The following is a 15,616-nucleotide window of genomic DNA, read 5'->3' as shown; positions in this document are numbered from 1 at the left end:
ACCGAAAAACTGCTTCAAAAACTACCAGTTTTCGAATGTTTAGTATCAGGAGAGCATGCCACGGAAGAGGTAGCACCTAGTACAGCAATTTTGCTCGAAACCCACCGAAAAACGGCCTCAAAACCTACCAGTTTTTGAATGTTTAGTACCAGGAGAGCATACCACGGAAGAGGTAGCACCTAGTACAGCAATTTTGCTCGAAACCCACCGAAAAACGGCCTCAAAACCTACCAGTATTCGAATGTTTAATACCAGGAGAGCATGCCACGGAAGAGGTAGCACCTAGAACAGCAATTTCGCTCGAAAACCACCGAAAAACTGCTTCAAAAACTACCAGTTTTCGAATGTTTAGTACCAGGAGAGCATACCACGGAAGAGGTAGCACCTAGAACAGCAATTTTGCTCGAAAACCACCGAAAAACTGCTTCAAAAACTACCAGTTTTCGAATGTTTAGTACCAGGAGAGCATACCACGGAAGAGGTAGCACCTAGTACAGCAATTTTGCTCGAAAACCACCAAAAAACTGCTTCAAAAACTACCAGTATTCGAATGTTTAATACCAGAAGAGCATGCTATGGAAGAGGTAGCACCTAGTACAGCAATTTTGCTCGAAAACCACCGAAAAACTGCTTCAAAAATTACCAGTTTTCGAATGTTTAGTACCAGGAGAGCATACCACGGAAGAGGTAGCACCTAGTACAGCAATTTTGCTCGAAAACCACCGAAAAACTGCTTCAAAAACTACCAGTTTTCGAATGTTTAGTACCAGGAGAGCATACCACGGAAGAGGTAGCACCTAGTACAGCAATTTTGCTCGAAAACCACCGAAAAACTGCTTCAAAAACTACCAGTTTTCGAATGTTTAGTACCAGGAGAGCATACCACGGAAGAGGTAGCACCTAGTACAGCAATTTTGCTCGAAAACCACCGAAAAACTGCTTCAAAAACTACCAGTTTTCGAATGTTTAGTACCAGGAGAGCATACCACGGAAGAGGTAGCACCTAGAACAGCAATTTTGCTCGAAAACCACCTAAAAACTGCTTCAAAAACTACCAGTTTTCGAATGTTTAGTACCAGGAGAGCATACCACGGAAGAGGTAGCACCTAGTACAGCAATTTTGCTCGAAAACCACCGAAAAACTGCTTCAAAAACTACCAGTTTTCGAATGTTTAGTACCAGGAGAGCATACCACGGAAGAGGTAGCACCTAGTACAGCAATTTTGCTCGAAAACCACCGAAAAACTGCTTCAAAAACTACCAGTTTTCGAATGTTTAATACCAGAAGAGCATACTACGGAAGAGGTAGAATCTAGTACAGCAATTTTGTTCGAAAACCACCGAAAAACTGCTTCAAAAACTACCAGTTTTCGAATGTTTAGTACCAGGAGAGCATACCACGGAAGAGGTAGCACCTAGTACAGCATTTTTGCTCGAAAACCACCGAAAAACTGCTTCAAAAACTACCAGTTTTCGAATGTTTAGTACCAGGAGAGCATACCACGGAAGAGGTAGCACCTAGTACAGCAATTTTGCTCGAAAACCACCGAAAAACTGCTTCAAAAACTACCAGTTTTCGAATGTTTAGTACCAGGAGAGCATACCACGGAAGAGGTAGCACCTAGAACAGCAATTTTGCTCGAAAACCACCGAAAAACTGCTTCAAAAACTACCAGTTTTCGAATGTTTAGTACCAGGAGAGCATACCACGGAAGAGGTAGCACCTAGTACAGCATTTTTGCTCGAAAACCACCGAAAAACTGCTTCAAAAACTACCAGTTTTCGAATGTTTAGTACCAGGAGAGCATACCACGGAAGAGGTAGCACCTAGTACAGCAATTTTGCTCGAAAACCACCGAAAAACTGCTTCAAAAACTACCAGTTTTCGAATGTTTAGTACCAGGAGAGCATACCACGGAAGAGGTAGCACCTAGTACAGCAATTTGGCTCGAAAACCACCGAAAAACTGCTTCAAAAACTACCAGTTTTCGAATGTTTAGTACCAGGAGAGCATACCACGGAAGAGGTAGCACCTAGTACAGCAATTTTGCTCGAAAACCACCGAAAAACTGCTTCAAAAACTACCAGTTTTCGAATGTTTAGTACCAGGAGAGCATACCACGGAAGAGGTAGCACCTAGTACAGCAATTTTGCTCGAAAACCACCGAAAAACTGCTTCAAAAACTACCAGTTTTCGAATGTTTAGTACCAGGAGAGCATACCACGGAAGAGGTAGCACCTAGTACAGCATTTTTGCTCGAAAACCACCGAAAACTGCTTCAAAAACTACCAGTTTTCGAATGTTTAGTACCAGAAGAGCATACTACGGAAGAGTTAGAACCTAGTACAGCAATTTTGTTCGAAAACCACCGAAAAACGGCTTCAAAAACTACCAGTTTTCGAATGTTTAGTACCAGGAGAGCATACCACGGAAGAGGTAGCACCTAGTACAGCAATTTTGCTCGAAAACCACCGAAAAACGGCTTCAAAAACTACCAGTTTTCGAATGTTTAGTACCAGGAGAGCATACCACGGAAGAGGTAGCACCTAGTACAGCAATTTTGCTCGAAAACCACCGAAAAACTGCTTCAAAAATTACCAGTTTTCGAATGTTTAGTACCAGGAGAGCATACCACGGAAGAGGTAGCTCCTAGTACAGCATTTTTGCTCGAAAACCACCGAAAAACTGCTTCAAAAACTACCAGTTTTCGAATGTTTAGTACCAGGAGAGCATACTACGGAAGAGGTAGCACCTAGTACAGCATTTTTGCTCGAAAACCACCGAAAAACTGCTTCAAAAACTACCAGTTTTCGAATGTTTAGTACCAGGAGAGCATACCACGGAAGAGGTAGCACCTAGTACAGCAATTTTGCTCGAAAACCACCGAAAAACGGCTTCAAAAACTACCAGTTTTCGAATGTTTAGTACCAGGAGAGCATACCACGGAAGAGGTAGCACCTAGTACAGCAATTTTGCTCGAAAACCACCGAAAAACTGCTTCAAAAACTACCAGTTTTCGAATGTTTAGTACCAGGAGAGCATACCACGGAAGAGGTAGCACCTAGTACAGCAATTTTGCTCGAAAACCACCGAAAAACTGCTTCAAAAACTACCAGTTTTCGAATGTTTAGTACCAGGAGAGCATACCACGGAAGAGGTAGCACCTAGTACAGCAATTTTGCTCGAAAACCACCGAAAAACTGCTTCAAAAACTACCAGTGTTCGAATGTTTAGTACCAGGAGAGCATACCACGGAAGAGGTAGCACCTAGTACAGCATTTTTGCTCGAAAACCACCGAAAAACTGCTTCAAAAACTACCAGTTTTCGAATGTTTAGTACCAGGAGAGCATACCACGGAAGAGGTAGCACCTAGAACAGCAATTTTGCTCGAAAACCACCGAAAAACTGCTTCAAAAACTACCAGTTTTCGAATGTTTAGTACCAGGAGAGCATACCACGGAAGAGGTAGCACCTAGTACAGCAATTTTGCTCGAAAACCACCGAAAAACTGCTTCAAAAACTACCAGTTTTCGAATGTTTAGTACCAGGAGAGCATACCACGGAAGAGGTAGCACCTAGTACAGCAATTTTGCTCGAAAACCACCGAAAAACTGCTTCAAAAACTACCAGTTTTCGAATGTTTAGTACCAGGAGAGCATACCACGGAAGAGGTAGCACCTAGTACAGCAATTTTGCTCGAAAACCACCGAAAAACTGCTTCAAAAACTACCAGTTTTCGAATGTTTAGTACCAGGAGAGCATACTACGGAAGAGGTAGCACCTAGTACAGCATTTTTGCTCGAAAACCACCGAAAAACTGCTTCAAAAACTACCAGTTTTCGAATGTTTAGTACCAGGAGAGCATACCACGGAAGAGGTAGCACCTAGTACAGCCGAGCAAGCCCAACTCACGTGCTTTCCGGCAGTTGCAATCCCATGTTGTTGCATGTAAGATGTTGCATGCCATATGTTGCGCGACATATGTTGCGCGACATATGTTGCGCGACATATGTTGCATGTCAGATGGTGTGCAACATATGTTGCGCAACATGTGTAGCGCAACATGTGTTGTGCAACTTCCTGGTACTCGACTGGTACTAGGTGTTACCTCTTGAAAAACATGCTCTGCTGGTATCGGAAATCTGATAACAGTTAGTTAGCATAAAAGTTAGTGTTTAAACATTGCATACCTTTAGGCGGGCAAAATTACCAGGTGCTACCTCTTCCGTGGTATGCTCTCCTGGTACTAAACATTCGAAAACTGGTAGTTTTTGAAGCAGTTTTTCGGTGGTTTTCGAGCAAAATTGCTGTACTAGGTGCTACCTCTTCCGTGGTATGCTCTCCTGGTACTAAACATTCGAAAACTGGTAGTTTTTGAAGCCGTTTTTCGGTGGTTTTCGAGCAAAATTGCTGTACTAGGTGCTACCTCTTCCGTGGTATGCTCTCCTGGTACTAAACATTCGAAAACTGGTAGTTTTTGAAGCAGTTTTTCGGTGGTTTTCGAGCAAAATTGCTGTACTAGGTGCTACCTCTTCCGTAGTATGCTCTCCTGGTACTAAACATTCGAAAACTGGTAGTTTTTGAAGCAGTTTTTCGGTGGTTTTCGAGCAAAATTGCTGTACTAGGAGCTACCTCTTCCGTGGTATGCTCTCCTGGTACTAAACATTCGAAAACTGGTAATTTTTGAAGCAGTTTTTCGGTGGTTTTCGAGCAAAATTGCTGTACTAGGTGCTACCTCTTCCGTGGTATGCTCTCCTGGTACTAAACATTCGAAAACTGGTAGTTTTTGAAGCCGTTTTTCGGTGGTTTTCGAGCAAAATTGCTGTACTAGGTGCTACCTCTTCCGTGGTATGCTCTCCTGGTACTAAACATTCGAAAACTGGTAGTTTTTGAAGCAGTTTTTCGGTGGTTTTCGAGCAAAATTGCTGTACTAGGTGCTACCTCTTCCGTGGTATGCTCTCCTGGTACTAAACATTCGAAAACTGGTAGTTTTTGAAGCAGTTTTTCGGTGGTTTTCGAGCAAAATTGCTGTACTAGGTGCTACCTCTTCCGTGGTATGCTCTCCTGGTACTAAACATTCGAAAACTGGTAGTTTTTGAAGCAGTTTTTCGGTGGTTTTCGAGCCAAATTGCTGTTCTAGGTGCTACCTCTTCCGTGGCATGCTCTCCTGGTATTAAACATTCGAATACTGGTAGTTTTTGAAGCAGTTTTTCGGTGGTTTTCGAGCCAAATTGCTGTACTAGGTGCTACCTCTTCCTTGGATGCTCTCCAGGTACGGAAATCCTGGTTTAATTTTTTAATACTTTAATGTCACAAAGTCGATATTCTTCTCTGCTTATCTGAAGATATTTTTGATCAATTTTTTACCTGTATTATTAGATTTTGTGCTATAAATGTGCAAAAATCGCACAATCGGCACAAAGTTTTTGGGGCTCCCAACACGGCGAGGCCCTAGGCGACCGCCTACCGTTTGATCCGCCGGTGGTTACACTCTCAGCATTTTGGAATGTCTGCCGCCGGGTGGAAGATTTCATCAAGAGGAGCGCAGTATCGTACTCTCAAAAGTGATAGCAAGTTTTCTCATTTTTCTAAATGTTCCCACTGTTGCCAATGGGGGTTTCTATCTCAAGCAGGTTTCTTTTAGTAAACCGGCCAGAAACCCGAGTTTTACACCACTGATGTAGATGTTCTTGTGGGCAGAATTCAGGATGGTAAATGATGTTATCCCTGCAGTAGTAGGTATCATTTAATCTAGCTTTATTTATTATAACTTCCTATTAGATTGAGTAGGTTATAAAGTGCATGTTTCATTTCCTTTCTCCCTTGTGAAATTTCATTTTTGCCTTTGTCGAGAAAGCGCAATCGTATTCGCTGGTGAACGATATGAACAGTAACACAAAAATTCAACTGTACCATGGAAGCAAACGAACAAAAGTCTACCGATGAGAGGCAAGTTTTTGATAGACGAACAAAGCTATGGTATTAGAAATTTCAACTAAAAAACAACACTTCACTTGAATTGAAATTATTAAATGATTACTCCACAGTTATCCATTGCATAATAACTCCCGTACGGAGGTTGGTTGGTTGATTCATGAGTTTGCATTCCAAACGGAGCGACTGTCGGGGGGACATAAATCACGTTGTCCTATGGTGATTTATCGGTTACCGCAGATCGCAACTGTACATTTTTTGTAAGAACCAATGGAACGATACCTACGAGACTATGATAGTGCTCTCCACTCGTTGCTTAAAGCTGCGTCTTTTCTTCGTCCCTCTTAAACCTACACACAAAACGCGTCACACACATTCCCCTATTCCGTCCATATGCGATAGCTGAATAGTTTCATATTAGTAATCGTGCGACCGGGTGTACTAAAACGGAACGGGGCGTGGTACAGCCTACCAATACAAACAAACTCCTGACCACTAGTAGGCGACGGTCCTCGTCACAGCATGGGATTATTATTTGTGATTGTTTTCTTCTTCTAATACAACACGCGCGAAATCATTACACAACAACCGAGGACGAACTAAAACTAAACTCAAGTAAAAAAGAAACATTCCCGTTTTTAATGTCCATTTCCCGTTCGAGCTGCGTTACTACTTCTCGAAGTATTTGGAACAGTTGGGGAAGCGCATGGCATCGTAATCCGTATCCTTCGCCAACCGGTCGCGTATGCTGGCCTTCATCGCCTCACAGTACGACATTTGCAGGGCACCATCGTTGGCAATGTTGTTGGCCAACTCGTCCAGGGTGCGGAATCGGTTGGGCGTAGCGCTGCTGCCGCTGGCCACGCCGCTCGTGCTTGCGCCTGCAGTGGCTACCCCGGATGTGGTAGCCGATGAAGCTGCCTGTCGTGTGGTTGATCGTCGGGTTGTGGCGGCTTGACCGCCGTTGCCGGTGGTAGTAGTACCACTGTTTCCAATAACCGTGTTAGAAGGTGTAATTCCAGTACCAAGAAAGGCTCGTCGAACACCGTCCGATATCAGCGAATGGACATCGCTCGGTGGTTTTGTTTCTGTTAGCAACTTTCGGCGCTTTGAGGACATGCCGGAAATGTACGCATCGGAGAAAGGAGTTTGGGGACTCTGTGGAGTAGCAGAAAACAAAGACAGCTCATAACAGTTTTATCTCACAGAATCGGATGCGGTAAGTCGCACTCACTTGTCGCCTTTGTCTGCCAAGATCGCGGGTAATGATCGGTAACCAGTTGGACGGGAAATGACGATGCCAGGATTCGGAGTCCAACTCGACGATTGGTAGCTCTTCGTCATCACCAGCCGGGCGTGGTGGAACTGGCCGATTAGCCAAATCCAAAATGCTTCCCGACAGTGAGCTTACCGTCGCTTCCTGCGTTTCTGATTTGCCAGAGACCGGTTCACTATTACCCATAGCAATAGCCTCGGATTGGGATGAGGAACTAGCCATTTCCACCGGGCACTGGTCGACACTCATGGCTGGTGGCTCGATTGAGATCGATATTTCTGCAATATCCGATACGAGTTCCGGCGTAGACATACTCTCCACGTCATCCACATCCATTGGCTAAAGAGGGATGATACAAAAGTACGAATAAATCTATGGTAAACTGTAGTAACCGGTGGCATAACAACTTCACTTACACTAGCTTCTCGCTGACCGGTACCAGTACTGGAAGACATGCTGGATGAGCGACTTTCCGTGCCGGTGTTGTCCGCCGTAGATGTACCAGCCGCTGGAGGGGCCGGTTGTCGGATGACTAGAAATTGTTGAGTGTCAAACATATCGTTCCGGGTCGCCACAGTAAAGTTATAATTCACAATTGGCTCCAACAATCGCATAATTCGGTCCAGGTCTGGTACATTCTGTTGACGCAATGCGCTTTCCACCAAATTCAGCACAAACGTTTGGGCATAGAATCGGCCCACTCCTTGGACCAATATCATCAGCGAGCGACGCATAAACATCAGCAAAGAGCGCATCATCCGCACACCGAACTGTGACGAGCTGTCCTCACGTATCAGATTGATGAACGTTGGGAAGAAGTTACGTATCAGATTGACCAAAGAAGCGCGCGTATCAAACTGCGGACGATCGTGTTCAGCTAGCGGAGCCAGCAGCGGCATCACACGTTCAATGATACTATCGCCCACCTGTTTGCGAAAACGGATATCGACAGGACAGTAATATAGTTAGCATTTGTGGGCAACAGTATCGGGCGGAAAAACAAACTTACTTCACGCACGGCTTGTTCGTCTACAGTACGATCGGCAAAAAGCGTTCGGTTGACATAGGTTCGCAGCGAGTCTCGTACGCGATTCAGAGTATTCGGGTGTGGCACTCCGTTTTGTAGCTCGTTCAGAGTGAATTGTGTACCGAACATGCTAATCCGTGTCGAGGCAACTGCGCGTACTGCTATGTAAGAAAGAAACATCATTTCGTTAAGGCATTAATTGTTTAAAATTTTCTTTACAATTAAAAATGCCTGTCGTACCTTCATCCTGCATCGAACCGATTTCTGGGCCAGATTCGGTGCCAGGTGCCGAGGCATTAGGCGTGTTTGCCGTTTCACCGGAACCAGCACGGTTCGGTGTACCCTCACTCGATCGATCGCCATTTGAGCCGCTATTAAAACGGATATGATGACTGTTGCAGGGCAAAAATCTATTCAAAAACGAAAGAAAAAACATTAGTTTATATCATTTTTCCTCTTCTCTAGCGCTCGCATTGAGCGCTTTGTTTCAGCTGCCAAAAGCCGAATAGTTCTTACCGATCAAACGTGTTCAAAATGCTCGCCGCCATGGGTCGTAGATTGCGAATTTGTCCGGTTCCACCGAGATGTGAGGGCGGGATACTGTGCACATGCGGACGGGAGGTAGAACGCGTCTGGGTAGACGTCGTTGGCAGCGTGACGGTAGCAAAACGTGGATGCCCATGAATGATGCTTTCACCACCAGCTCCAGCTCTGCCATTGCCATTAGCACTGGCGGCGGTGGTGGTGGTGGTGGCGGTGGCTGTATTCGTCGTGCTATTACCAGTTTGCGCTGTCGTACTGGTGGCAGTTGAGGCCGTACGATTGCCAGCAGATGCAGGTGGCGTACTGCCGGTGTTGTTATCATTACCACCACCACCACCACCGCCGGTATTGATCTGCACGTGAATATCCGTGTGGATGGGAGCTGCATTAACGACTGCCTGCAGGAAACGTGCCATCTGGATTTGCGCGTTCTGACTAGCGTTGTTCGGTGTTCCAGTTCCCGACGTGTTATTTCCACCCGCTGCTCTATTGTTGTTGTTTGCGTTCACTATGAAATATAGCAAATAAAAAAAAAAGAGAATTTATATCAGCATATCAAATAAAACAAAGCGATTTCAATTATGTTGCGTTACGGCCAAACAAGTTATTCCACCAGTGAACGAAGCATTATGGAGCGAAATTTCAATATAAGTTGAATAACGACGGGACCTCAAAAGGACAGCAAGCAACAAAAACAATTAATAATATTCAGTTAAAACTTGAAATCTGTACATTGTTAAATGCAATCACCACGATGAACATGTAGTAAGCCACATGAACCACAAAAAAGTCATTCTCTGACTGTGAAGCTAGTGTCAATTTGAAATATTCTACCTCCCTTGCAGTAGAAACCATTGAAGGTAATTAATACCACAAATCTGAGTAGAGAAGTCGAAATTCCTGTAAGCGCATTCTTATTTCACAGCCATATGTATCAGCTGATGTCTCAAACTTGTACTTTTTGAATCTACACATGATTTTCAACTATAATATTTAATTTTAAAGAAAATACAAACAAAACAGTCTGTTGCACATAAGTCTTGTTGTACAGTGCACGGTTATAGTTAGTGATTTGACATCATAAATTGTCTGTTGAATACAATGGCTAGCAGAGGATATGTTCAGAAACAAGGTTGTGCTTGTAGGAATTTCGGGCACCGTAGTACTATTGTGAGGAGTATGGAGTAATCGAACAAAACGTACAGTTAGTAATGGTGACCAGACGAGGCGGGCGGGTTGCGCCAGCTGCAGATGGGGGCTGTAAACGGCCATCAGCCGAGGCTGGCCGTTGAGCCCTTGAACGCGTCGCGTCCCGTATCATGATAAACCGATTGTTTCGCCAACCTAGAAGGAACAAAAGCAATGCAATATGTGTTCGTGTTGTGTGCGACGGTGTGAGTGTGTTGTTATGTTTTAGAAGAAATGTAGCTATGTTTCTGTAAGATCCTATCCTTGCCTAAGTTGTGTTATGTACCAACACATCAGATGTGCAATGGTTTGCTTTTGAATAACACCGTTAGTTAGGGAATTATGGGATTTTTAAAGCAGTTAGGAAAACAAAATGATCCATAAAAGACGCCATTCAGCTTAAGCAAGCGCAATGAAAACTCTGTGTAACACAATTAGCACTCAAGCGTAATCCGACGATGAGTTATCCCATCGCGGATCCAAGGGGTCCCAATGGGTGGTTGTTAAACCTGTGCATACCAGCCAACACACAATGGAAATGCTGGCGATAAAACCGCAAAACATTGATCGTTACGCCATCGATCGTGGGATCGTGACAATGGGAACTCTAACCTGCCGCCGACGGTCGCATCTCGCCAAGAACATTTTGTACCCGTCGGACGCTGTTGAGGTCGTACAGGGGTATATACACGGAGGTGACTAAATTATTGTTACCTCGCCCACCACCAACACCAACACCAGCTGCCGTAGGTGGTCTGTTTTGAGACTGACCTAGGTTCGGCGGTCGCGACTGAGTCGTGGAGGCACCGGTTGTAGTGGTGGTTGCCGATGTTGCTGTTGCCTGATTAGTAGAAGGCGGCTGGTTCGTCGTTCCTCCCGAAGCTGGTGGAGCGCTCGGTGGACGCATCGTGCCAGTCCCACCCGTTCCGCCGCCTCCTCCTCCAGCAGCAGCAGCAGCAGCAGCGGGAGCTCCAGCGAAAAAGGTCGGTTGGGCCGTGATACCTAAATTGATCAGCTGCGCGTGGATATTATTGTTACCCACTTCCGGGTTGTTGTTATTGTTATTGGTTACATTAATGTGGTTCCGCAGCATATTTGCCAGATTGATGTTGTGCTAAATGCGAGAGAGAAATAAATAGACGAAGTAGAATCAGTGTGAAGGACTCTCGGAAAATGCAACAAAAAACATGCATACATACCGGCATTGCGGTCAGTCCGGAACTGACATAAGCATTCTGCTCGACTAAAATCGGCCGACAGCACAGGTGACGTGGAGTGGCCATTTGCAAATCCAGCATGAGGTCGCTGATGGCGTGTTGCGCGTGTGAAATATAATGCATCGCTTCCGAAACACGATCAAACACACGCTGCGCATTTTCGCGTCCAACAGTGTCCGATTCCTCGAAGGACGGATCGTCTTGCAGTATATCGCAGTACTGCTGAAGGAACGGTTCCATGCGCCGCTGCACCGAACGCATCTGCTGCACCACCTCACCGAGTGTTTGCGTGCTCGTCGTTTGAGTGTTCAATGGCCCGGACCGTACCTGGCGCCGGCTTTCGGCACTCGTTTCCGACGAGCTGGACGATGCGCTAGGACTGCTGGAGCTTCCACCGTTACTGCCGCTACTACTCGTACTGCTGCTGCTGCTGCTGCTACTGCTGCTACTGCTGCTACTGCCGCTGTTGGTTGTGGACGACGCTCCCGATCCCTCGTGGGCTGGCGTAGCAGTAGCGCTTGTATTCGGTGGCGTTAGAACGGCAAAATCAGGCACCGTTCCAAAAACTTGCACCGACCCGTTCAGCCCATCAGGCTGCTGTACCGTCACATTGGACATGCCGTTCTGGCGTAATGCCGCACTCACAGCGCCCTGAAAGGCGTTCACAAAGTTCTGCACCTGGTTGTGCGGAATGTCCACATCACCGACTGCCGATATGCCCACCTCGAACACGGTCGATTCCATCGTCTGTTGCGAGAGGTAGTCCATCGCGCTATAGTTGAGTCCGCGGGCCGGATTCTCCAGATAGCTCAGTATGCTATCCGCACAGTCCAGCATGTGCCGGGCGACGGTGATACGATTGTTGCACAGCGTTGAAGATGAACCGACCGACGGTATCTGAGTGACGTTCTGCCGAGGAAAGACAAATGGTTAAGGAAGTTGGTAAGTCGCAAAAATAGTCAGGCACACATGTTGTTGGCACATATCGTCTACTCACAGTCGCTGTCATGTTCAACGGAATTGACGTCATCGAACCGAAGTACATAGTGTTCAGCTCATCCAGGCTGGGAAAGATGTTACGGGTAGCGTTGTCGCTACTGCGCGACCGTCTGGATGCACGTGCAGCTTCATCGCGGCCACCCGCTTCGGTACTGCTCAGACTGGTGCCGCGTGCCGATGGTGGAGCACGCTGCACCAGATGCACCACCTTACCATTCAGATCGTAATCCTTCAGTGGGATATCGTCTGACAGTACCCGGCCACAGTAGATGAGTCGCTGCAAATCCACCGAAACGCTGATCTTTTCCGCAATCTGTTCCTTAAACTGACGCACGGAGATCTAAAAAGTAAATGATGAAACGAATTAAGCGAATGCACTTTGACAACATTTTGGCCACACTGCTGCTTACCTCCTCATCTACCGTGAAGTCATGATTCTGTGAATCTAGAGTTTTCACTTTTAAATTTATCATTTTTGTTTAGTTGCCGTGAGACTGGTTTCTTCTAAAACTCCAGTTTTACTGTATGCTGTCAAGTAATCGCACGATTTCTCCTAATTTTCCCCTGCAAGAAGAAAGTGGAAGCAAAATCTTATGAAATGTTCCTTGTGTTGAGACGACTTGTGGAAACTGTAACAATGAAGGAGTATTAGCAGAATCGGGAAAGTTTCTTTTACTGTGAAACATCCGTTCTGAGCTGGATGGTCACTTTTCATCAGTGGCCTAAAAGAGGAGAAAATCAGATGACGCGCACTAGAAAGGCTCCAACGCAATCCAAGCACACCGTGATTCGTTAGTCGTAAATACGTCAAATCGCTATGTTATGACTGTGCAATCCTGTTCGGACAAGATTAATTCATGGCGTGTGCGTCGCCTATTCCCCGTCGAATGACATTTGATTTCCCGTGTATCACGTTATGCCGTTACAAATGCTATTGTAATTCCGATCCGTATTGCATCCGACCAACCAGCCTAAATCTATCATCGTTCACCTCATACAGCATACGTACCTTCGCACCTGGAGCCACGACACACGACCTTCTCCCGTTCCGACCTGCTGTTCCTTTCCGTCAACCTTTTTCACGAACACGAGCCGTAACAGTTTGCTGCTCGTCACCTGAACTGCAAGGTAGTTCCAAGAAAAACACACCAATCGAACGAACGCTACAGTTTGTCGGCAGATTGAGTGCTACGTATTCTCCACAATTTCTGTGACGCTCAACCCCGCAAGGGAACAGTATCGATCAGCTAGACAGACGACAGCAAAAACACATTCCACGGTGGGCGCTCCCTGCTGTGCATGTATCCGGCAACTTTGATGATGAATCGTATGTTGCGATCGAGAAAAGGAAGCTGATACGTATTTCACGCAAGCTTTTACTGAGAAATGACACCAAAGCACATAGAGTCATGCACACGGTAATCACGATTTTGCTAAATATTCGCCGCTCGAGAATATTCCGATATTTTTGCTACACTTTTTTCGCTTTTTCTCCGTTCACTTGACAAGTTCTTCTTGTTCTTGTCCCAAATGACAATTTGACAGCATCTCACTATGGCGAGCGTGATGACAGCAGAAGGTGTCCATACTGAGCAGCTGCGACTGGCTGTATGTTCCATAGTGAGAACGCATTCTGTTTCTCTCCGCCATGGTGAGACGATAATGTTTATATGGGAGCAAACTGCCAAACGAAAAATGCTCTCATGAGGCGATAAGAATCCACTCTCTCAATCGCAGACCTGTTTTATCACACGGTAGTGAGATCGGATTTTGCATCGGCATCCGATCTTGCTCACATCATCTGTACTGTTAGCTGTACGGTATGATCGCCGTGTGTGGCTATGTATAGCGTGTGTGTGATCTGCATCCACATTTTGCTCAGGCGAGTGGAACTGTTTGCTCTTCGGTATGATCACCTTGTGTGGTTTTGTCTTGCGTGTGTGTGGACAACCCCCACATTTTGCTCACGCGAGTAGAGCTGTTTGCTGTACGGACGATCCCCTTGTGTGGCTATGTGTAGCGTGTGTATGAACAACTGAGACAATCAGTTGCGAGTTTGTTTTGGTTCTAGACTGAGCAAGAATTGTTGCGATATAATTATCACAAAATTTGTGAAAAATATCGATTTTGTTATTGTAATTGTTCGTCCGATTTGGTAGAAAACGTTTCTCGATCAAATGATCGTAATTCTAGCACAAATTTTCAGTGAGCTATACCAAAAATTAGTACTAGCCGGACCTAATTGTTTTGAAGATGAAAGTTTCGAGAAAGTGTTTTTTCCTGCATTTTTTTGAGCTAGAAAGTGCACAACTGTTAATCGTATAAATGTTTCTTTAAGAGTTTATAAAGGTGCTATTATTTACAAGCTCTAAAGGTGCAGTTTTAAAAAGAGTGGGCTCATCAGTTTAATTCAGCCGAATCTAGGAACCAATCAACAACTTTACAAATTGCATAAGGTAATTATTTTAAAGTGTTATTATTGGTCTTTCAACAATTCACTAATTAGTATGTTGTTTCCTTTAGGTGTAAATGTTTGTGCAAACCGCGATCTACAAGAAGAATATGTCTGAAAGGAGTATTTAGACGATATTGGCGATGTCCACTCTATCCGCGTTGAAGCATCGTCATCCTCAACGATGATAGTAATTAAGATAAGTGTTTAAACCCTGAAAAAGTTTGAGAAAATATTTCTATATCTGCTCTTCCCTCTTTTCCATCTCTTTCACAGGAACTAAGATCGTGAATAATGAAAAGATCGTTGCTGTATTATTTCCGGTAAACTACTTCTTTCTTTATAGTTGTGTGTAATTTTTAATCATATTCACATTTTTTGTATATTTCTCAGCAATGTGCTTGTAGCAGAGAAGAAATTTTAGTGGAATCTTTCAACAGACAGAATCGGTACAATCGGTTTTTAATCGGTGTCGGAGCGGAATTAATCCTGATGTATAGATTACTTAAGATTATTATAAGTTGCAGCCAATCATGTAAGATTGATAGGTAATGTTAGGAAGAAGATTTATATCATTTGCTTTCATCGTCAGGGTATTACTTTGTAATTATTATGGTAAATGGCAACCAATACGGCTTTCTTTTTATACGAAAAATAATTATGACTACAAAAAATCAAGTAACTTAATTGTAGCTAGTGGCATAACAAGCAATCATTCTAAAATTAAAGTAAGTAAAATAAAAATCTATTTAAACCAGTTCCTATTTGTACTCTATGTTTGTTTTATGTTTCAAACAGAAAACAATTTTCTAAAAAATACTAAGTTAGTGTTCTATTGAGAAAGAAAATAAATGTAACTATATACAAGAAGGATGAAGCAGGATGCAAGTGTACAGATTCGTCATCTCACTCTAAATTATTTTAGATATGGATTCCTTTGGCTTATTTTCTTTGTGAGTTTCTAAATTACCTAATCTT

The 15,616-nt window shown here is 44.4% G+C and overlaps 1 protein-coding gene across 4 annotated transcripts; it reads right to left on the bottom strand.

Moving 5' to 3' along the window:
- Window positions 1-5,747: 5,747 nt before the first annotated feature.
- LOC128302478 (large proline-rich protein bag6) lies at window positions 5,748-13,649 on the bottom strand. 4 transcript variants are annotated; one of them, XM_053039309.1, is made up of 12 exons: window positions 13,196-13,649; window positions 12,597-12,750; window positions 12,185-12,526; window positions 11,170-12,096; window positions 10,685-11,084; window positions 9,986-10,126; window positions 8,756-9,290; window positions 8,480-8,649; window positions 8,222-8,400; window positions 7,629-8,138; window positions 7,171-7,551; window positions 5,748-7,094 (listed from the first exon to the last, which is right to left on the bottom strand). In XM_053039309.1, exons 2-12 carry the CDS (start codon window positions 12,657-12,659, stop codon window positions 6,606-6,608), a joined length of 4,137 nt encoding a protein of 1,378 aa, XP_052895269.1. In that variant the 5' UTR covers window positions 12,660-12,750; window positions 13,196-13,649; the 3' UTR covers window positions 5,748-6,605. The 4 variants fall into 4 exon arrangements, with proteins under 4 accessions (XP_052895269.1, XP_052895270.1, XP_052895271.1 ...); XM_053039310.1 differs by having other exon boundaries at window positions 8,222-8,397; XM_053039311.1 differs by having other exon boundaries at window positions 10,742-11,084.
- Between the last annotated feature and the right edge of the window lie 1,967 nt (window positions 13,650-15,616).

This window comes from Anopheles moucheti, chromosome 3 (assembly GCF_943734755.1).
Source record: "Anopheles moucheti chromosome 3, idAnoMoucSN_F20_07, whole genome shotgun sequence".
Taxonomy (NCBI): domain Eukaryota; kingdom Metazoa; phylum Arthropoda; class Insecta; order Diptera; family Culicidae; genus Anopheles; species Anopheles moucheti.
Note: the sequence above shows the minus strand (reverse complement) of the source record. Positions and strands in the feature narration are given on the sequence as shown.